The 23,951-nt window shown below is 34.6% G+C and overlaps 1 protein-coding gene across 4 annotated transcripts in view; it reads right to left on the reverse strand.

Annotated features, from left to right (window-relative positions):
• The window catches only part of Ipk1 (Inositol phosphate kinase 1), a 200,425-nt gene that overhangs the window by 71,784 nt on the left and 104,690 nt on the right, over positions 1-23,951 (reverse strand). For all 4 annotated transcript variants that reach the window (XM_090390700.1, XM_090390699.1, XM_090390698.1 and 1 more), the window contains exons 4-5: positions 22,398-22,464; positions 11,314-11,441 (exon numbers count right to left, since the gene is read on the reverse strand). In XM_090390700.1, coding sequence (XP_090246826.1) covers positions 11,314-11,441; positions 22,398-22,464 — 195 coding nt within the window. The remainder of the gene's footprint in view (positions 1-11,313; positions 11,442-22,397; positions 22,465-23,951) is intronic.

A 23,951-nucleotide genomic window follows, 5' to 3' on the forward strand; every position in this document is an offset into this window, starting at 1 on the left:
CAAAAGAGGTTGATAGATGGCGTATACGGGCTGATGTGCCAGAGTGTCATGTGACTAAACACAAGCTTGTTTCGGCGCGCCTACGAGCCACGACCAGTCGTCAAAATGGAAGCGTCCTTGGAACAGCGTTATGTGATTAAATTTTGTGTGCGTTTGCAAAAATCGGCATCAGATGCATTTAACATGATATGCAAAGCTTTCCACAATGAAGCAATGTTGAGGGCAAGTGTTTTTCGCTGGCATAAAACTTTTAAGGATGGAAGGCAAAATGTGAAAGATCTTGAACGTGAGGGAAGACCTTCAACGTCCATCACAGAGACAATGATCAACACAACAGCGATTATCATCAAGGAGGATTACAGAATTACAGTACGCCAGCTGCATGTTGTCCTGAATATTTTTGTGGGAAGTGTTCACTCAATCATGGCACATTTGGGACTGAAATGTGTTTGCGCCCAATGGATTCCCACTCTTGACACCGGAGCAAATGCAGCATCGAGTGGATGTGTGCACAGAATGGAAAGAAAGACTGGAACAAGAAGGCGACAACTTCTTGAAACGCATCATTACAGCAGATGAAGCTTGGTTGTATCACTATGACCCTACAATGCAACAACAAGCAGTGAATGGAAGCAACCGTCTTTGCCTACCCCCAAGAAAGCAAAAACTGTAAAATCGGCTGGTAAAGTTATGACCATAATGTTTTTTTTACTACAAAGGCATTGTTTACCAACACGCTGTAGAACACGGGAATACTGTAAACGGCTCATACTATGCGGATGTTTTACGGACAATGGTACAGCACGTCAAAAGGAAGCGTCCATTGCTGAAGAATGGCTTCTTATTGCACCATGATAATGCAAGGCCACATATTGCTGGTTGTGTAGTGGACGTTTTGCAGAAGAACAACATAGATATCCTACCACACCCTCCATACAGTCCTGATCTCGCACCGTGCGATTTCTGGCTATTTCCTCAGCTCAAGAAACCACTAAGAGGCCACCATTTCGAAAGCAACAAAGCATGTGTAAAAGCTGCGGAGGCAGTTTTGAAAGAACTCTCAAAAAACTGACTTTCACATGTGTTTAAGAAGTGGACACAATGTTGGGACAAATGCATCGCATCTCACAGTAGTTACTTCGAAAAAGATCATGTAAATTATGAAGATTAAAGGTAATCTGTTTTCTGTATAAATATAGTCTTATAACTTATTGAACAGCCTCCGTGTATGATGATATATCAAACTAAATGATTTGCACCTCACAAATGTGTGTGTGTGTGTGTGTGTGTGTGTGTGTGTGTGTGTGTGTGTGTGTGTGTGTGTGTGTGTGTGTGTGTGTGTGTGTGTGATTTATACTCCTTGGTTGTCATCAGATATCAGAGTTTACCAGCCTGAGTGGCTAATATCACAGATTTAGATCCAGGATATTATTATAAGTAAACTGAAGCGATTGGGTGAGAGACAGGGAAATTATAAAAATAATATTTACAAACAATTAATATTAGTGTAAATTTATGGTACTTCCTTAACAGTGTGTGCAAAATGTTTATCTTTTTCAAGTGATGTATACAAATTTGCATATTAAATAATATCTCATAAAGAGAAAAGGACCCACAAACTTAACAGAGTTAAAGAACAAACACCACACAAGACTTCTAGTCTTCTCTTCAAGATCACTGGATTTGATGAGAATATACAAACTTAAAAAGGCACAGTTTCTTTCACTCTGAACAGTAGCTATAGAAATCTGATTAGCCCATATCTGTTTTTGTTTGAAAGCAAAAAAAGATAATTTGTACTTTTCTTAAGAAACAACATATCTCTTCTTTCACATCTTCTTTGCAATATCAGTTCCTTTTTCATTTTCTTAAAATACAAAGATAATTTTTAAGTTCCTTTTTCTTTGTGGAAACATCTTCCTTATCTTTGAACACAAAAAGAATTCATTGCTTTCAGGTTCACAGTGCTTAACTAGAATATATTTGCCGCATAAGATATCAAAAGGAACTTTGGGAGAAACTATATACCACTTTTTATTAATGCAACAACTCAGTTTCATTTAAAACAAATTTATCGGTTAATTTTAAAAACTGTTCACCTCATAATGCTCTTTTCTGCCTTTTTTGGCTTATTAAGAATTCCTATAAACAATCTCTCCCCAAAACTTCCAACTTTTCAGAATGTCATCTCCATTCTAATCAATGCAATAGCTGGTCTATTATTCAACTTCCTTTTCGGAAGTATCAACTTCGTGAAAGTGCACTACAGCCTGACATGGTAACATGCCAGTGAGATGAGTCATTTATTGTAAATAAGACTACAGTTCTTTAATGAAGTGAAAATGTGGTTGGAAAGTTCAATATCTTCTTCTTCTCTCAAGTTTACGTTATAGGATAGAAAAAAAAACTAAATTAGAGGCGAGTCCTTTTTGCAAGTAAATACTGCAATTAAACAGTTTGCAACAGGCCTTAACTACACTAAGATTTCATATATAAACATTTCTAATTAGAAGAAATACATTTTTTTGTTATACATTTAGGAAATGTTTACATACATGATAAATAATAAAACTAAAAGTTATCCTTTTCTTTTTATTTATTCAAAATTAGCCATTGCTACAAAAATAATGTAAGATAATCTGATATCACCAAATATTCTATGCAGCCATCCAAAGTTGATTTGTTTTTTGGCCTAATCCCAAATCTCTGCCACAACAAACTACAATTCATACTACACTCCGTAAGATTTCTTCTGCCACAAGAGTGGAGGGGGATTGAGTACCTCTGCTTTTGTGTGATATAATATTCCTTTCCAGAGGATGACTAATATCTTAATTCTCTCCTTTCTGATCTGCTATTTCTTAAGATTTCTTTACCAAATACTAGATCGTGAGAAAAAAAAGTAGTCCAGGATTTTGTTGAGAAAACTGTTTTTAATATTGGAAATTTAATGAAATTAAGTGATCATGTTATTTGAAGAAGAAAATGTTTTACAGCAGGTTACACAAAATGTCAGGCAAAGATAAAATGGAAAACAATGCAATTGCTTTGGGAAAAAACTGCCTAATCTTATAAGTGAATCAAAAACACAGAATGTAAGATGAGTCACTAAAAGATGCAAAAGGTAGAATAACAGGGAGGATACCTCCACATCACCTGCAAGGAATGCAGAGAACAAATCAGAACTTCTGACCTGCTGTTCAATCCATATCTTCTTGTGGTACTGAATGAATGAGGATGGAATGACAATTTGGGAGTTACACAACCAAACTATATTTTGTATTGGCTTAAACTAGAAACACCAGAAAGGTGAAACATAACCCAATGTCATACCAGCTTGGAACAGATCTGTTGAACAAGATCCCAGCGATTTTTGTCCTGGAACAAGAATGTCAGCTACTGTAGCAACCTCAAGCTCAAAAAAAATTGAAGGTAGGCACTATTAATGTAAGAAGAGATGAAACTAGCAAAAGAACTAGTTGCCCAAGTTTACATAACTGACAGTAGTGAAATGAAGATAAACCGATATGAATACTTTAAACATTATGTATAAGATTATTTATTCAAGCAATACTGATCAGGGAAAGAAAGGTATATAGCATATTCAGATGCACATCTTCAAGGGATGTACCAGCTATTATGACAGCAACATAATTAATATTTTATGATTAGTTTCTAATTAAATACTTTCTTCCAAATTCATCTATTATATGTCAGATCACCAAGATCAGCTCCTGATTCAATCATCTAAAGCACTCACCAATATCTTGATCTTTCTCGGAATCACTGTCCTGCTTTAAGCACTGTTTTGCTAATCTTTCATCTCTCGTTAAGTGTAAGTGACCATACCATTAGTTCTCTGATTAGCTCTGCTTATATTCTTAACATTAACACAATATTAACATCGATATTGAATAACAGTGCCATCTTCTGACTGCATTAATGGCAAAACCATATTAAAAATGAAGCTATCTGTTCACCCTCCTATTTATCCTGATAACGTGAGTGGACACTGGAATACTTGAAAAAAAGTCACGTAGTCTGATGAGTTATGGTACACTTTGTTCTGTACTGATGAGAAGTAGAGAGTTTGGTGGGAGTCCCATGAAGCAATGAACCCAGCTTGCTTTATAAACACAACAAGGTTCTGGAGATGGTGTCATGATGTTTGGCATGTTCTGTTGGTACGGAATGGGTCCCTTCATATTGCTGTAAGATTGGATGTCCTCAAAGGAATATTTGAATGGACTTGATCACCGTTGCTGATCAAGTCCATTCTGCAATGATGACTTTTTATCCAACAGTTGATGGCTGTTTCATGGATGACAATGCTATTGTCCATTGCACAGAGAATTATTCAGCAAGCATGACAGCAACTTCCACCATCTTACTTGGCCACCACAAAGCTTGGATCTCAATTCCATTGAGAATGAATGGAACATAAAAGAAAAAAAAATCTGCAAGTGAGGTCCTCTTCTTGCAAATCTGAGCCAGTTAAAGTGCAACGAATGCCTGATGTGTTGTAGATGTAGATGAAATCCAACACCTTGTAAAATCTATTCCGAACTGCATATGCGCTGTTACCTGGGCTAAAGGAGCTCTAACACAATATTAAATAAACATTCCTAATTCTGTGGCTGGTGTGTGTGTGTGTGCATGCACTTTTAGCAAGTATACACACACACTAACATTTATACAACTGGATGACTAAATAAGTCATGTATTCCATTATCTATTTGTCTTCTTCGCTAAAAATTGTGCCTGAACAGTCAGAATGTGTAACCTATTCTGTAGATTCACTGCTCGCAATGTAGACAATGTTTTCTGTTTTCTTGGCAAGTTCAACAGTTGTTTAATTGTTGATTTTCATACCAAGTTTGACATAGCAGTTATTTAATTTTGTGAAAGATTTAATACTATTTTCCTAAATGATGTGTTCTTCAGTTATTTATACATAAGAAATAACTGAGGGATCAGGTACCTTGATCTAAGGAGCTAAAAATATTGGAAGCCTGAATAAATACCCATGCAACAAACCTGGTAGTAGAATTTCACTTCTATGCAGATATTAGCAAGACCTCCCCCCATCCCCACCACACAACAATGCAATCAGCACTTCTGTGGAACTTCAATCTGCTTGTTGATTACAGAAACGAAAATATTTCTAATCCCATGCTTATTGTTTCCAATCTGGCAGCAGAGGTCAAGTCCATACAAAAACTTTAAATATACACATACTGTGACTTCTCAATATGTTACAACACTGAAAAGGCTATTCTACTTCTATACACGCTTAAGTTATTATTAGGCTATTCTACTTCTATACACGCTTAAGTAGTTTGTTTACCTTTTAATGGGCCTGTGAAAATAGAATGAGTCTTTAGTTGATAGGACATTTATGTTCACCATATATGATATATTGAGCAAGCAGTAATTCATATTACAATCTATTTTGTTAGTAGCAAGATAAAAATGCTTGGCTTTTTATGTGCACTCTTTGTTGGAAATTGTAAATAGCATTACATTTAAAATATGCATGGGATTAGAAATCTTTCATAATGTGTTCCTGCTGGGCACTGAACCTTGATTATACTTCACTTGTATTGCTATTTAAGACAAGTGAGATCAAATAATTTTATAACAAATTTTACCAAATTCTTAAGTTAAAAATAATTTCATGCATAATCCTGAAACCAAATATTCAGTATGAAGGAGGCACATAGAGTGCACCTGGGGACTCCAGGTACATTGTTGAAAGCACATCTCTTGGTAACAAAGACCAAAATCGAACACAAATTTAAGTTCTAGTGAGAGAACTTCCCTCAGCTAAGGAATTTTTCATTCTTTTCTCATTCTTCCCTCATTATAAAAAACAAGTAGGAAGACCTCAAGGACTTCCTTTCCATTTCCAGACTTTCTGCTCTTCAGATCCAGATACTTCCTATAATCACATTATAGAAGGCATTTCCAACATGGATGATTTCTATAATGTGATCATAGGAAGTATCTTTCAGTATTTCTACCCAATATCTAAGCCAGAGTTTTTTCAAATGAAGTTCGCCAAGGCTGTCCAATGAAGAAAACATCGTATCAGGGGGGGGGGGGGCTTGAACAAAACCTCTAGCTTCATTCCCATCTTACAATGAAAATTGCAATGCCTGTAAATAATTAACCAACTAACAAATTCAAGACTGAGAGAGCTAAATGTAGAGAGCTTGCCTCTTGTACCAATGACCTAATGCCACTTGTGCAAGAGGCAAGCAGTATAACTCAGATTGCACTATCGTAACAATATATATATATAAAGCTGACCTCCATTGGCATCCTCTTCCAAATCTTGCATATAAGACCAAGGCAAATCACCACTATTCTATGCAACACATGTTGACTGTTCACATCAGAAGAGACATGAACAACCTAGATACCAAAAAGGGTTTCTGGCTGATGGTATTTTCCTTTATCACCTGTACACCATATTATACTAAGCAGACATCCACACAACAGTATGGAAGCCTATATTCAGTACATTCCAAAAAAAAAAAAAAAAGAAGAAATGTCTCATCAAACTATCACTTTGGTACTCTTAATCAAGTAATGAAGTTGACTGTTAACAACATTATCCAAGTAATGGAGAAGGTCGCTAACATTTAACTTCATCACTTGGATAATCAGTAACCAAAAGTATGAATTATCTGTATTTCAAGATCCAACATTTCCACCATGCTGTGAAAAGATTTGGAGAAACCTGTGCTGCTGCCCTTGACTTTTCCAAAACATTCAACAAGGTCTGGCATCCAGGGCTACTCAATAAATTGTCATCTTATGGTTTACCGTATAACCTATCTAACTTAGTCACCAGTTTTCTCTCTGTAATAGTGGATGATATTCTCTCCCTTCAGACTTTTCTACAAATGTAGCCATTTCTCAGGGCTGCTATTACATAGCAGCCCTGAGAAATGGCTACATTCATAGAAAAGTCTAAAGAGAGAGAAAGAATATCATCCACCATTACTCATATGATAAATCATGCAGTATTCAAATATTCCAAGATTTAACATTTGAAAAATTATATCTGCAATATAATTTTTCAAATGGGATGATGACAACCTAGTCACCTTTAATGCATCTAAAACACAATTTTTTTTTTCCCCTCAAGAAAGAATAATATTACTTCATTTTCTTTGATAATATTCAGCTAAGAAAAACAATCACTTCTATAGTATCCTCAATATTCTAAAAAACTTGGCATCCTTTTTCAAGGTATTACTATTCATCTATCCAAATATTCTTCTTCTTCAACCTTCTGGTTCTGTCCACTGCTGGACGAAGGTCTTCCCCATGATTTTCCAGATCACTCGGTTTTCTGCCTCTCCCATCCATCTCACTCCTGCAATTTGTTACAGTTCATCTCTCCACCTTCTTCTCGGTCTTCCTCTTTGTCTTGCTCCATCCATTGGTCTCCACTCTGTTGTTTTTCTAGTCCATCTCCCATCACTGCATCTGGCAATATGGCCAGCCCATCTCCACTTAGCCTGTTTAATGTATTTTACAATATCCATGACACCTGTTTGAGATCTTATCCAGATAGTTGTCTTCCTATCTCTTAATGTTATTTTTAGCATACTTCTTTCCATGCGATGTTGTGTTGTTCTCAGCTTTTTGTTTAGGGCTTCTGTTAAAGTCCATGTTTCTCCTCCATATGTTAGGACAGGAAGTATGCACTGGTCAAAAGCTTTCCTTTTTAGACTCTCATAAGGATGTACTTCTGAATATGTCTCTCATTTTCCCATAAGCCATCCACCCAAGGTGAATTCTTCATTCAATCTCTTTTCTTTGGCATTTGGGCCAATTGTTATCCACAAAGGATAACAACTCGCCCAAATATACATATGAGATAACTTGTTCTATTTCATGGTTTTCAATTTTGATAGTTCTATGGTTTATGTATTTATTCATCATTATTCTTGTTTTTTCTCTATTTATTTTTAATCCAATTTCTCTGGAGGCTTCATTTAGCTGATTTAGCCTTTCTTCCAGATCTTCAAGATTATCTGCTATTAGGACAATATCATCTGCAAATTTCAGATGATGCAGCCATTTCTCCATTTATGTTTATTCTTTTTGTTTCCCAATCAAGGCTTCTAAAGACTTCCTCTAGTGCAGCTGTAAATAATTTGGGAGATATGGTGTCGCCTTGCCGGATGCCTTTTTGTATTGGGAACTTTTCACTGTTTTTATATAATTTAATTACAGAAGTTGCATTATTGTAAATATGTTTTAGTGTTTCAATATATGGTTTCTCGGTTCCCTGGGTTTCAAGTGCTTTCAGTGTTACAAATGTTTTAACTGAATCAAATGCTTTTTTCATAATCTCTATAGGCCAGACATAAGGGTTTATTGTATTCAATTGATTTTTCAATGAGCTGTCTTATCCAAAGTATTGTAATTCTTTCTAAATCCAGCTTGTTCATAGGATTGCATTCCCTCTAGTTTAGATTTTATTCTATTATTTATAATTTTTGTGAAGACTTTATATATGGTAGGGAGTAGGCTTATAGGTCTGTAGTTTTTAATTTCTTCCTTATTGCCCTTTTTAAAAATTAATATTAGAAGTGGATTTTTCCAATTTTTCAGAACTTTTCTCTGTTTTAGGCATTTATTGAAGAGTTTACTCAACTGTTTGATCAGAGGGCTTCCTCCCAGTTTTAAGAAGTCTACCATAATTCCATCTTCTCCTGGGGCCTTTCCATTCTTCATTTCCCACAGTGCCATTTCCACTTCACCTTGTAAGATCTCAGGGGCATCATGTTCTTCCTCACTCGAGTTATCCATAGATGATTCTTGGATGTCCCGGTCTTTGTCTTTATAGAGTTCAGTATAAAATTCTTGAATTCTTTTGATTATTGCATCTCTATTTTTTATCAGTCCAATTTTTTCCTCTTACAGCAGCTATTTCCTTTGTTCCAACTGATAATGTTTGTCTTAGGACCTTCATATTACTATTGTTTTGCATTGTTTCTTTAATTTTCCTAGTATTATATGATCTAAGTTCATGTTTCATCCTTTTACGTATAGTTTTACAAATTTCCATATATTCTATTTTATTGGTGTCATTCAAATCTCTTATTTTCTTCATCAGATCTAAGGTTTCCCGTCTTAGTTTTTCCTCTCCTTGGTGCCTTTTTACACCTCCTATTTCTAGTGCACAATTCAAGACAGATTTTGTTAATATTTCATTAGCATCATCGATGGTAGTAGCTGTGTTTAACTTTTTTAGTTCATTTTTGAGTGATTCCAGCTTTTATTGTGGTAGAGGTTTTGTAGATTCACTAAATTGGACTTTTTTCTTATGAGCTTATTCCATTCCCATTCTTTGTTGATCCATACTTTTGCCCTTACTAGTCTGTGGTCACTTCGTGTGTTAAATCTATTAAGCACTTCGGTATTATTTATTATATATCTTCTGTTGGAGAGGATGAAGTCAATTTCATTGTAAGTTTGTCCATTTTCGGTTGATTTTCTTCTTGAAAAAGCTGTTCATAATAAATAGGTTATTTTCTTCTGCAAATCCAATAAGTCTTTCTCGTCTTTTATTCCTTTGTCCAAATCCAAATTCACCGATGGAGGTCAGATGGTCAGCTCTGCTTCCAATTTTGGCATTAAAATCATCCATTATAATTATGTAGAATTCTTAAGAATTAATGAATGTGGATTCTAATGTTTCATAGAAATCTTCTATCTCTTCATCTGGATGGTCCATAGTTGGGGCATATACTTGTATAATTTTCAGTTGGTATCTTTTATTTATGAAGAGACTTAGTTCAGCTATTCTTGATGTTATTTTATTTACAAACAGGACATTGTCCTTGATTGTTTTATTTATTAGGAATCCTACACCACCAGTTGAGTTTCTGTCACATTCACAGTGGTAGAGTAGATGTCCATCTTTTAATCACGAGTTTCTTCTTTCCTTCTTATCTCTGAAAGGCCCACAACATGCCATTTTATATGTTCCAATTGCTTCATCAGTTCTTCCAATCTATCATCGTCCCATAGAGATCTGCAGTTATATGTTCCTACTAATATCCTTCTATCATTGTGCACTGTAGGTGGCCTCATTGTAGCTAGCGGAGACTGTAGCATATTTTTCAACCTAGACCCTCTGCCTAAGTCCAGGATGCGTCCCTTTTTATGCTGGGCGACAGACGAGCCAGTATGTAATCTTCCTATTTTATTCATTCATTCATAGGGAGATATTTGGCCTTATAGAACCATGTTGGCCAGATGGGTTGGTGCCTCACAATAGTGCACAAGATGAAATGACACAGCAAAATAGGAAAGATTCACCCTTAGCCCTCGAATAATCTAACAGCATTTGGGGTAAGGAGCAAGAAGAGAAGAAAGAAGCAAGGAAGGAAGAGGAGGGACCAGTCTACAGATAATATAACAGATGTATATTACATGAAGTAAGGGATGATCCAAATATTAACTGTCTATAAATATGTCCAACCATATAATACTGCTCTCACATTTGGAATAGTATGACAAATATTCTAAAAATTCTTGATGCTTTGCAAAAGTAAGTACTTTGATTAACAATCCCTCTCTCAGAGACTCTTCAGTCACTGCCTGATATTCGGTTTCATTGTCTTTTCTATAGATATGAATACTGTTCATTTCTGAACAGAACTCATTTTACATTGGTACTTTCAGAGGAAATGGCATCCATCATTCAAAAAATTTAGTTTTTTGAAAAGCTAGGCTTATAATCTTTGGTTGTAGGATTCACATTTAAAAAATAAATAAGTATTCTGTTTTATTTATTTATTTAAGTTCTGTATTATTACTCCCGTTATCTTATGGTACATAGCTGTGAGTAATTTCTTCTGTACAACAGGATAATGGTAGACAAGTAATATTCAAATAACATTCAAAAGGTTTTAAATAATGTGGTATATTTGCTTGCATTCTTTGAAAGAGAGTAAAATATAAATTAAATCAAAATCAGATGGGAGATTAACTTCAATGCCCAGTGTGAGATCACTGACCCATTTATTGGAAGCATGAGGTGGCTTGAAAAAGTTCCATGTTTGATCTCTATGACATGGTTTTTTGGACTACGTAAAAATTAAATAAAAAATTATATAATTTAATAAATATAGAAAAAAAAAAGAATAATCCTTGGCCCACTCATGGTACGAATGTACCAGAGGTTTGCAAAAAAAAAACCTTTTGTGGATGAAAGCAACATAAAAAATGAAATAAAGAGCAAAAGAAGTATGGGTTTAAAAATATATTTCAGGTAGGACTTACTTTAATTTCTATCCCAATAACAGATCCTGTAGTAGGATATACACTAAAAGCAGGTGGTAAGGAACAGTAATCTGGAAGTAGTAGCCCATATGTATCCACTTCTTTTACATATTTTGAACACCTGTGGGCTAATGAAAAAAAAAAGTTAAATCTGACGAGTTCAATAGAACTTACATTAAACTGAAATGTACACCATAAATAATCTTCTTAATTGTGAATATTTATGCATTATATAACAAGAATAAAATTGTAATAATGAATTATAATTCATAGTTTGAGACTGGAATGTGTGTATATTTTCCCAATCTTTTTTCTAAGTGAATGAAAAGAAAGAACTTCCAGAAAGCAGTATTACCCATTTGTTATATTTAATACATTATGTAAAATATGTCTCTGTAAGTGAATAGCATTTATCATGTATCATCACTTCTCCTGGAAAGAAACTGAAGTTCTTGTCTTTGATGGGAGAACCAATATGCACAGAGTAAATTAATTCAATTAAATCTGTGTTAAACCAAGGATGGTAGAAACTTTTATCTTCCTAACACAAGGCAAACTTATTCAGTAATAAGCCAATACACCGCAGGTTACTGATAGTTCCAGCCAGCAAATGTTAAATTAATAAATAAGTTCTAGACTGTAGTTTACCCACAGAAAAAAACAAAGTTATGTTTATTCAACACATAATTTTGCTCATTCACAAAATAATGCCTTGAGCTAATACATATAATCTACTAATTTTAAATTACCAGTAATGTTTCCTTTTCTTTCTTTTTCCCAATATGAATTCGACCAACAAAAGGTTGTAAACTGATAATACCTTTGCATCAACTGGGGATGGGCAACAAGCTGGATAATCCAGAAACATGATGGAGAGAAGAGGCAAGGAACAAGAAAAGTCTCATTGACTATGTTATTGTTGATAGTGATGTTTTCTCCCTGGTGCAGGACACCAGAGTGTAAAGAGGATTTGAAATTGGAAGTGATCACTATTTAGTCTTGAGCAGGATAAAATTGAATGTCACATTGAAAACATAACATGAAAGAAAGTTTTAAAGCAAATAAAAGTTGAGGAGCTCTCAGATGTGAGCTTTAGACTAAAATATACAAAGATTCTTGATGGGGAGGAGGTTGAGAGGATCCAGAGGCAAGTGACCAAGATGATAGCAGGTCTGTGGAATGAACCTTATGAGAACAGGTTGAGGATTTGTGGGTTGCAAAAATTGGTTGATAGACAGAAGAGGGGGGAGATATAACTGAGACATTCAAATTACTAAGGGTTTCTATAAAATTAATTCAGAAGATATTTTTGAGAACAGGGCTGGTTGTGGGAGGACTAGGGGACACCCATGGAAACTGGGCAAAAGTGCGGTTAGTAAGGGTATTAGAGCTGGGTTCTTTACTTTTAGAGTGGTGAATGAGTGGAATGGGCTGCCAGAGCCTGTGGTGGATGCTGTGACAGTGAATGAGTTTAAGGCAAGATATGATAGATACTGTATGAATGTCGAATAGTTGTGATGAATATGATTTGGGACCTCCCTTGATAAGTCTAAGAACTCCCTGGAGTTGCCCATAATAATAATAATTATTGAAGAAAAAAATGAGAGTTTGAGAACAGGAATCAAACTTGGAGATTCAGTGGCAAGCCTTAAAGAAAATCCTGATTGATTCAGCTAGAGAGCCATGTGGTGAAGATGTCTGCAAGGATAGAAAAATTAAAACTCCATGGTGGATACGGGAAGTTAAAGAGGCAGTGAAGGAAAAGAAGAAAGCATATCAAAAGTTCCTGGCAAATAAGTCAGCTTGTGCTCTTAGAGAATACAGAGACAAATGTAAGAAAGCTAAACACTGTGTAAAATTAGCTAAACAAACATCATGGGAGGACTTTGGCAAGAACATAGAAAATAAATATCAAGAAGGTGGCAAAATATTCTAGAGGTTGTTGAAGAAGCTTAGGAATGGAGGAAAGAGTGCTGTAAAAGGAATTAGAGATGATAAAGGTGAAATGAAAACAGGAGAAAAAGATATCCTTGAAGTATGGAGTAATTACTTTGAAAAACTGCTAAATAAAACAAGCAGTGATGACAGCACAGTGGTAAAAAAAAACACTGACCAGGCATGCAGTCAGGAATACAAAAAGAAGTAGAAAAAGCCATCAAAGGCTTCAAATGTGGAAAGGCAGCAGGAGTAGATGATATTTGACCAAAAATGCTGAAGTATGGTGGTATAAAAGTCTTACAGTGGCTGCACTGCATAGTTCAGAATGCCTGGACAGAGGGACGAATTCCCAATGACTGGAGTAGAGCTCTCATAGTACCTATATATAAAAAGGGAAATAAAACTGAATGTGAGAATTACAGAGATATTTCCCTACTGAGTGTTCCTGGTAAGATATATGCAAGTATACTTGAGAAACAGTTGAGAAGAATTATGGAAGAAAAGCTTGGTGAAGAACAAGCTGGATTCAGGCCAAATAGAGGCTGTCAGGATCAGATCTTTACTTTACGACAAATAGTCGAGAAAGCATGGGAATATAACAAAGATCTGTATTTAAGTTTTGTCGATTTGGAAAAGGCATATGACAAGGTGCCAAGAGAGAAGCTGTTCAATATGCTACAGTTATATGGTGTCAATGGGGCATTATATCAAGCAATACTTAGTCTTTATTTGAGTTGTGAGTCAGCAGTTAGAATTGAAGGAAGTACAGGAAGATGGTTTAATGTTAAATCTGGTATGAGACAAGGATGTACATTATCTCCTCTGTTATTCATTATCTATATGGATCACATAATGAAGGAAGTGGTATTAAACATGATATCAAAATTGAAGATGTTAATGTCTGCTGTTTGCTTTATGCGGACGATGTTATACTTCTAAATAAATCCGCTACAAGTCTGCAAGATTCTCTGACTAAATTGAATAACTGTTGTAATAGATATGGTATGAAGGTCAGCAATAAAAAGACAAAGACAATGAAAATAGGCAGAATCATTGAAAATGTCAACTGTGTTGTGAATGAAGAACCTGTGGAACAAGTAAAACATTTCAGCTACTTAGGCATGATTTTTAGTGAAGATGGTAAATTAAATATAGAAATAGACAAGAGAATCAACAAAGCTGGTATAGTAGGAAGTCAATTGAATAAATTCATATGGAATAAGAGAGAAATTAGCTGTATACAAGACAGTGTTCAAACCAGTTTTAACTTATGGATCTGAGAGATGGGTCAGAAGTAAAGCACTTGACCAAAGACTAGAGAACGCAGATATGAGAGTACTGAGAAAGATCAGAGGCATGAACAGATGGTATCAACGGCAATATCATATTAAAAACGAGGATATCAGGAAAGAACTTGATGTTGTCAGCATCCAGGAATGCGTTAGCAGAGCTAATCTCATGTGGTATGGTCATTTAAACAGAATGGGCGAGGAAAGATTAGCAAAACAAGTGTTCTCTGCCAGAAGGTTGTCAGGAAAATGACCCAGAGGAAGACCAAGATATAGGTGGATTGATACGGTACAAAGTGCCTTAGAAGATAGAAACATAAGATCTGATAATGTTGGAGTCTTGACAAGTAACAGACTGATTTGGAGGAAAATTGTAGATAGGAAGTTAGTAATTATGTAAATTTTTCATGTAATACTATCATATCCTGTATGTCCCTTTGAGGGTTCATGGCAGGAATTTGATGATGATGATGATTTGTAGCATCTTTCAAACCACTTTGGACTTCTAATAAGCAGAGTGATGGCGTTACAGTAGGAATGAAAGAAATTCATTTACTACCTAAAGACATTCACAAAATATCTATACCTATGATGGGATTTGAACCCACAGCCTGTTGGAAAGCAGATCTACTATCTCCGCTCAGCCAACCAAGAAAGTAAATGAACTGGCAGGTTGGCTGCAATTTATAATCAGCTACTTTCCTCACATTATTGTTAACAATTAATCTGAAAATTAAAATAATGTTCTTAAAATTTAAATGTACTTAAAAGTCAAAGCTAGATAACAAGAGGTGACTTTTGCATAGCAAATAAGGAATGCAGTGAACAGACCAGGAATTCTGACCAAACATTCACTCTTCACCTTCATGTGTCATTCCTATCAGGTATCCACCTGGCTAATGAATAAACAAAGCTCAGCTGACAATTTGGGATCCAACTGATTTTGTATTCTGTACTAGCCTTAAACCAAAACAAAATAATGGTATATGATGAAATTTCATATCACCTAGGAAAGTGTCCAGTTATAAGCCAAGGATATGGCAAGAGTCAAAAAATATGTATGGACTGATTCATTTGTTTTCAAAGTTTTAAATAAAATCAGTGTGAAGTAGCTTTCAAAGGGCAAACTATAGACTCAAGTTACTATACAATTATTATTGGTAAAAAGAGAAGTTTGGAAACACTACTAAACCTCAGAGATCTAATGGCAAAATCTGATGAAAGGATTGATTGATTCAGCAGGGGAAAAGGTGGTGAAGTTGTCTGCATGAAAAAAATCAGAAGGTCTGTGGAAAACTCACTGTAATCTCTCATCCAGAGTATTATAATAATATAAAATAGACCATTTTGTTACGTGGATTATGGAATCACGACTTCTACCACTATTTTAGCTTTCAGTATTTACACAGGTCTGGTTCTCACTTATGGGCCCTCAACAAAAGTTGAAATATGTCTGCACAATGATCCATCCCATAATATATATAGCAATATACACAACCAAAAGGAAGTAGATTATGAATTATGGATTATTAGTGCAATGTGATATTAAGTCAACCTTTTCTATATACAATCAGGAAGAAAATGAAACACATAAATTTCTACATGTTCATGCATGGATAAAGGATGAAACAATACAACACTTGAAAAAAAACATTAAGGGACAATGCTTTATTATTTATTTGTTTTCATTTCCATCATAGCTGTACAGAGATCACCTGGAATTGGAACTCTTCAATTTCAAATGTTTATAAAAATGCACCTTACACAAATAACAAGCCCAATATGCAATGTCAGAGTAGGGTTGGCAATTAAATTTACACATTACAGAATCGAAACATATATACAATTCATTTAATGTTGCTTCATTCTTTAAAAAATGTTGTAATTTTTGGCTGGTAAAAACTATCATGCACTATTTAAAAATGTGTCTTAATGCACGGATGCTGATGATGAATTAACATTAATGATTCTGAAAGTGGCAAATTTACTCGTGCAGGGCAAACAACCTGTTGTCTGAAATATTGTTAGTTTTGAAATTCAGCTTTAAGCTGCACTATTTTTTGGTTTAAAATGGAAAAACCAACAGCATATGTTATCCAACTAATTCAACCATTTCTAGTTTCATTAAAGTACACGGTGAAGGTCATCTCAATAAGGCCTGTTATATTAAGCAAACATACCACTAGTCTGCACCTTTATTAAATTGCAAATTGTTAAACAGTTTGAAAATAATTAAAATGGATTGTGTACAATGCTAGCGCCATCTTTACTAGCAGATGCTTACGTGTTGCTCAGGTAAGTTATTATATTTTACTAGATATTATCAAAATTGCTATATATATTTCATGGTATTTTGTGTATTTTTGACTGTATAGTTAAGTTGTGTTGTTTAGTCAATTATTATTAAGTGATATTCTTTTCATAATCATTTTTCGTTATGGCACCAATACGTACAAGAAAACTGGCGACCAAGACATCGATATTAATTGATATAACACGTGGGATTTAGTGCAATGTAGATATGTGTTTAATACATTTGGTACTGAGAGTGAATAGTCTGCAAGAATGGAGTAAATATTTGTTGGAAATGTTTTGTAAGCAAATATAAGAAATACAAGTTGCAAAAGAATGAAGTGTCTGATAATAAGGTTATAAGGCAGAACTGTCAAGGTGTTATGGAGAATGTAGCAGAAGAAGTGAGTGATAGTGCACAAAATACGAATGAGAGTTTGAAGGAAGTAGTTGAAATGAATGTGGATGATGAGATGCTAGTCCAGAAAGAAATTGCACACGTATGTGAACTCTTTCACAGGTGAAAGCAGGAGCTCGAGCAACTGGAGAAATGACTGGAGTATGGTAGAGAAGGACAGAGAATGAAAGAAAAAGTGAATGGAAAAGCATAAAAGTGTGAGAGACTGGGAGAAAAGAGATAGTATTGTATGGGGATTTAATGATAAGAGGTGTACTTAATGAGAAAGTAAGGAAAGCATGTTTTCCAGGTGCAGAGATAAAGGATGTTAGTGACAGTAAGTATGCAGAAGAATGGAGTGAATGAGTTGATTGTATTGGCTGGCTCAAATGATTTGAAAGGTGAGAAATATGCAATGGGAGAAAATATGAAAGTTGTTAGTGGAGGCAAAAAAGAAGAGCAGGAAAGTATAGATTGTGAGTCTGCTGCCTCAGTATGATAGGACAGAACTGAGAAGGGCCATAATTGCCAATGAATCAACAAGGTCAGATTGTGCAGTTTACTGATATATATAGTGAATTTGATGGATGAAAGGATTTATATATGCCTGATGGGATTTAAATGGTTTGGAAGTAAGATTTGTGAGGTGTGATAAGGCAGATGTGGTCTTGATGTTCAGAGACATTTATTTATAGATCTCCTTGTTTGTCCAAAGTAAGACAAGTTACACGAACATAGTACTTTGTATGTGCCAGGTCTATAAAACATCAGCTCATCATCCATCTCAAAAATATGGCAATCATAAAATCTTTAGTATCTAGAGCACACAAGATTTGTTCTTCTGAAGAATCTAAAACAAGAATTGGAAATTATCAAAGAAACAGCCTTACTAAATGGATATAACTCAATATCAACCCAAAAAAAGAATTAACCACTCTCCTACAAATCAACCCAGACAAGATGAAGCCCACACGACTCCTATACCATATATTAAAGGCATCTCTGAACGTCTAACAAAAATTACGAAAAAATATCAACTCATTGCTACTTACTACCTTTCTCCAAAAGAAACTTTCACCAATGATGCTACCTGGCATATAAGAAGTATCATGTTCATGTAACTTGTCTTACTTTGGACAAACAGGAAGATCTATAAATAAACATATCTCTGAACATCAAGACCACATCTGCCTTATCAAACCTTAAATCTAACCTTGCACAATATGGAATCGAAAATGCTAACCACAGGATCTAATGGCAAAATGCTAAAATACTACATAGATCTGTATATAAACATGAATGTTTGTATAAAGAAAGTGCTGAAGCCTTATTTCTATTTCATAGAATGACTTAAGAACGATTAAGTCATTCTTAATCAGAATGACTGTCTGATTATTCCAAAAATTTGGGAAATTATAATCCTCAAATTGTATTTTAATAATTATCTGATATATTTAATTTAATTAATTTTAATTTCAGCCCATGATCCATGAACATGACTGTATACATAGAGGGATTCCAAGTTAAGCATAGAGTACTACTATTTAATAGTGCTCATGCTTAAATTGGAATTGTTTTTTAATTCAATTCCTAGTGTTGTTCGATAGTTGTACTGATGATGTTGTATGATATACATAAGACGAAATATTTACATAATAAAAAAGTTATTTACAGTGGCATATGTAAAGTGCGATTCTATAGTTAATCATATAGTGCTGTCATAATAGCCTGAACACACTTAAGGATATATATGAGGAAATTAATGATGTAATTTCCTTAAAAACTACAGTTATGAATAGTCTACTTATAAACCTTACCACCAGACTTACAGTTATGGTGTAAATGAGACATTATAACAAGCAATACATAGCTTATATCTGAGTTATAAGTCAGCAGTTAGAACTGAAGGGGTTACAAGCAGATGGTTTGATGTCAAGTCAGGTGCATAGCAAGGATGCACATTATCCCCTCTGTTATTATTTATATGGATCACATTATGAAAGAAAGCAGTATTAAACCTGATATCAAAATTGGAGATGTTAATCTCAGCTCTTTACTTTATGCTGATGATGTTATACTCCTAAATAAATCCAGTACAAATCTGCAGGATTCTCTAACTAAATTGAATAACTGACTACTATGATATTGGTATGAAAATCGACAATAAAGAGACGATGATAAATAGGCATAAAGCAGTGAAGACATCAACTGTATCCTAAATGGTGAACCTATAGAAGAACAAGCAAAACAATTCAGCTATTTAGGCACAATTTTTAGTGAAGATGGTTAATTAAATATGGAAATAGGATAACTAATAATTAAGGAATTGACAGCATACACTAGAAATATAAATTAAAAACAACTTTAATAAATACTTTCTGATATTTAGGTAACATCACATTGCCATCTTCTTGGGAACTTAAAATAAAGAACAGGTGCACACAAGTGCTACATGACAGCAAATGAGAAACGAAGCGAGGAAGCTACCGTTTTCCTAAAGTCCTGATGGTGCCCCCTGGCAGGCTATATTGGTAATTATCAGCCTTTGGGCTGAAGTTCTTCTGATATATGTTTCCCAAATTTGGGGCAGTCTTATGCACCCAAATTTGTTGAGGGTTGGCATGTTCCTAAGGGCTGAGGCTGATTCCATGAATAGTCTTTCATATTTGAACTTGCTGCGGTGTATTACTGTGGATTTCTTCCACCTTATTCTGTGACAGGTATCCAGAGCATGGTCTGCAAGCCCAGAGTGGCTGTACTGGTGAAATCGGACTACATCCAATTTCACCAGTACAGAAATAGAAAATTGGCATCCCTTATCCACTCCGCTAAAGACCAACCACTTCCCCTAGACCTACCTGGCATATACCAGGTCCCTTGCAGCTGTAAATTGTCCTACTTTGGCCAAACAGGCAGGACAGCAAATATCAGAATCTCAGAACACAAGGACTACATCCGATTTCACCAGTACAATTTTCAACAAATTTGGGTGCATAAGACTGTCCCCAAATTTGGGAAACATATATCAGAAGAACTTCAGCCCAAAGGCCAATAATTACCAATATAACCTGCCAGGGGGCACCATCAGGACTTTAGGAAAACGGTAGCTTCCTCGCTTCGTTTCTCATTTGCTGTTATGTAGCACTTGGGTGCACCTGTTCTTTATTTTAAGTTCCCAAGAAGATGGCAATGTGACGTTGCCGAAATATCGGAAAGTATTTATTAAAGTTGTTTTTAATTTATATTTCTAGTGTACGCTGTCAATTCCTTAATTATTAGTTATCATGTTTAACCAGCGTATAAGCCTTTCAACAAGAATAAATATGGAAATAGACAACAGAATTAGCAAAGCTGATATGGTAGGAAGTCAGCTGAATAAATGTATATGGAATAAGAAAGAAATTATCAAAACACTAAATTAGCTGTATACAAGACAGCAGTGTTCAAGCCAATTTTAACTTATGGATCTCAGAGCTGGGTTAGAAATAAAACACTTGATCAAAGACTGGAGACCACAGATGGCACCAGTGGCAGCATCGTATTAAAAATGAGGATATTAGGAAAACTTGATATTGTTAGCATTTAGGAATGTGTTAGCATAAAAATTCAAAGTGGTATGATCACTTAAATAGAATGAGAGAGGAAGGGTTAGCAAAACAATTATTCTTTGTCAGGAAAGATCTACAGGAAGAACAAAATTTAGGTTGAGTGATGCAGAAAACACCCCTTAGAAGAGAGAAATAAAAGATCTGATGATATTGACAGATAACAGATTAACTTGGAGGAAAACTGTTGATAGGAAGTTAGTAATAAGGTAACTTTTCATGTAGAACTATCATAATAACCTATAAATCCTCCTGAGGTATACATGCCAGGAATTTGAAAACGATAATGTTGAGTTCTAAAAAAAAGGGCACCCACTATGGAGATGTCATGGAGAACCCATAGCCTTGGTTACAGTACTTTAAAATTACAATTCCATATCTACATTTTATATCTGTTTAGGTTATAACTAGTTTTGATAAGAAGAAATTAACAAGAGCAATTTACAATTTAAAAAAAAAAAATTTTTTTTAACATGCTGTGTTTTCTCCCACATTTGATTCTGTGGGTATGTCTATGGTTGTGGCAGATGTTTTACTTTTTTTTTTTTATTTTTAAACTTTCCTAGATTATGTTAATCTCTCAACATCATCCTCCCACAACCTCAGTTCTGTGGGTATACAAAAATTATTGCACCTCCAAGTTCAGTTATGGATAAAATGGAAAACTTGCTACCATCATTAAAAGAACATAAATGCATCCACTACCATAACTACAGAGTTATGTGCAGAAGATCGTACCATGCTCACAAATAATTTTATAGTTCACTGCAGAAAGTTTAAACATGTTTCTGGAATTACCAAGAGCTATTAAAAACTACCCATACCAGATGTTAAGGTCTTCTACACAAAAATTAAGTATTCCATTTCCTTTTTATTGTCTGTGTGCATATTATTTTTATTCTGCACTATCCCAAATGACATCTGCATGAGAGATGAAATATGAATCATTAAACCATTGTTCAATTTCCTTCCTCATGCAGCACATTTCAAATTCATTAAATTTGTCAAAATGAGCTTTAACCTACACATACAATAATTATCTTGATGTACTCATGCAAGCAAAATTTGAACTTGATGTCAAACAAAGCCCTGCACCATTCTCTAGGTAATTATGACTATGAAAAACTATGTAAAATATAAATTAAAGATGCCAAGAAATTATATTCTTGGTTTAATCCTTTATCCAAGTATAAGCAAATAAAAATTTGCTAATGAAGTAACCTCACAACTGGGCTACTTGTATATAGAGGTTAATGCCTCCTGGATCTGACTCCCACTGATGAGACCTCAACAAAGGTCGAAACTGATCTGGGTAGTGGCCCTTCCCATAATGCATAGCATTATACATGTCTGTAAGGATATGTGCATTGCATTATGGGATACAAAGACAATTGATGTGATATTTGCTTACACTTGGATAAAGGATTAAACCAAGAATATAATTTCTTGGCATCTTTAATTTATAGTATAACCAAGTGAAAAAATCTTTCAAATATGTGAAATATAACACTTATTTAGCAAAGGAAATTCATGAAAATATTATTTAAATTACTCTAGTCTAACCTGGTCTGCAATTTTGAATAATCGAGTTAATTATTTTCACTTCTTCAGCAGTTAATTCTGTCAAGATCTGAAACAGAGTACAATAAATTACTTTCAAACTTTAAAAGTATAAGAAAAATTCCCAATTATAAGCTAATAATTTTTGTGATTTATTTTAACAATGATACACTGAATTTGTTTAAATCTTACTTGTAACCTTGGCTTATTTTAAATTCAGTTATACTTATTTCCAAAGAGAAACATAACTGACCTCACTTCATATATGCAAAAACACTCACAAATCACTATACTTAAAGATAGACTTTACTAATATATTTACTTATTGAAAAATAATCTGGCTAAAGTCCAGACCAGCTTCAGCTTAATTGCTGAAGTAGTAACGTGTAATTTCATAGCATCAAAGCATTATCAGTTTCATTAACGAAATCATAATTAAGGAAAACATTGTGGCCAGATATGTTACTTTTGTGGCCAGATAACATTCTTGACATCATACATAAATTCATGTCAGTAAGATTGCAATATTGTTTAATAATATGGATGCTTGAAAACTGATTAGTCATGTTTTTGTTTAGAGGAACAAAAACAGCTAGGAAATAATTAACTTCATTTAGTTATTAAATTATAAAAAAAAACAATATTTTGTCTTAGTCATAAAGACATCTTCTTGGGCACAAAGACAAACTATGCATCTGTAGGAAGATAAACAAACTGAGTGGGAGAAAAAAGTGGGATCCCACGATGCTTTCCAGAGGAGCAGCAGCAAGAAATTGTCATTCAGCTGACAGTCTAATGATGTTTTGTCCACATTTCTTCTTTAGATTCAAAAAATGTTAGAACTATGGCAGATCTGTATCTGCTTCTGTAAAATTGGTGGGGGGGGGGGGGATTCCCTGCCTCCCACTGGATCTAGTGTTGTGTATCAATGACCTGGTCTGCAACTCTAGAACAGTTTTAGTACAGATAATGGATAATATTTCTAAGTTCATCCAGCTGGATATATTGACTGTTCTTCTAGTCTTAGCAAAACATACCAATCTGCAAGGCAAGGAATTCTGTAGATGTCAGGATAAGCTCTAGATAATGGAAAAAATTATTTTGGAAAGCAAATAAGGATGGCTAATTTTTGGTGTGGTTTATAGGATTTAGCATGCTATATTTTTAAAAAACACTCAAAATTTTTTCTGAGGTGCCCAAAATATGATTTTTTGTATGGGTATTTGGTGTGGTTAGACTTAGGAAAAGGACAAAAAGTTCTGTCGATGGTGTGATGGAGGAAGCCATGTTAAAATATTATTCTAGCTGTATTTGCTTGAGGGAGCAATGCTCTCTAATTTTTTTTTTTTTTTTTAGCGGCAGGGAAAATTTTTACACAACCTGATGAATGCATGCTATTTTAAAAGTTTTTGTTATATACATAGAAAACAAAAACTAAGTCTGCTGGCAGCTGCACAGCAAAAATTCAATGTGAGCAGGAGCATTTCAGTTACTGCATGCTGCACTGGCACAGGTTAGTGGAAACATCAGCCAGAAGTATGGTCTGTTCTAGACAGA

The sequence above is a fragment of the Typopeltis vanoorti genome, chromosome 3 (assembly GCF_054136105.1).
Source record: "Typopeltis vanoorti isolate ZY-2024b chromosome 3, IOZ_Tvanoo_1.0, whole genome shotgun sequence".
Lineage (NCBI taxonomy): Eukaryota > Metazoa > Arthropoda > Arachnida > Uropygi > Thelyphonidae > Typopeltis > Typopeltis vanoorti.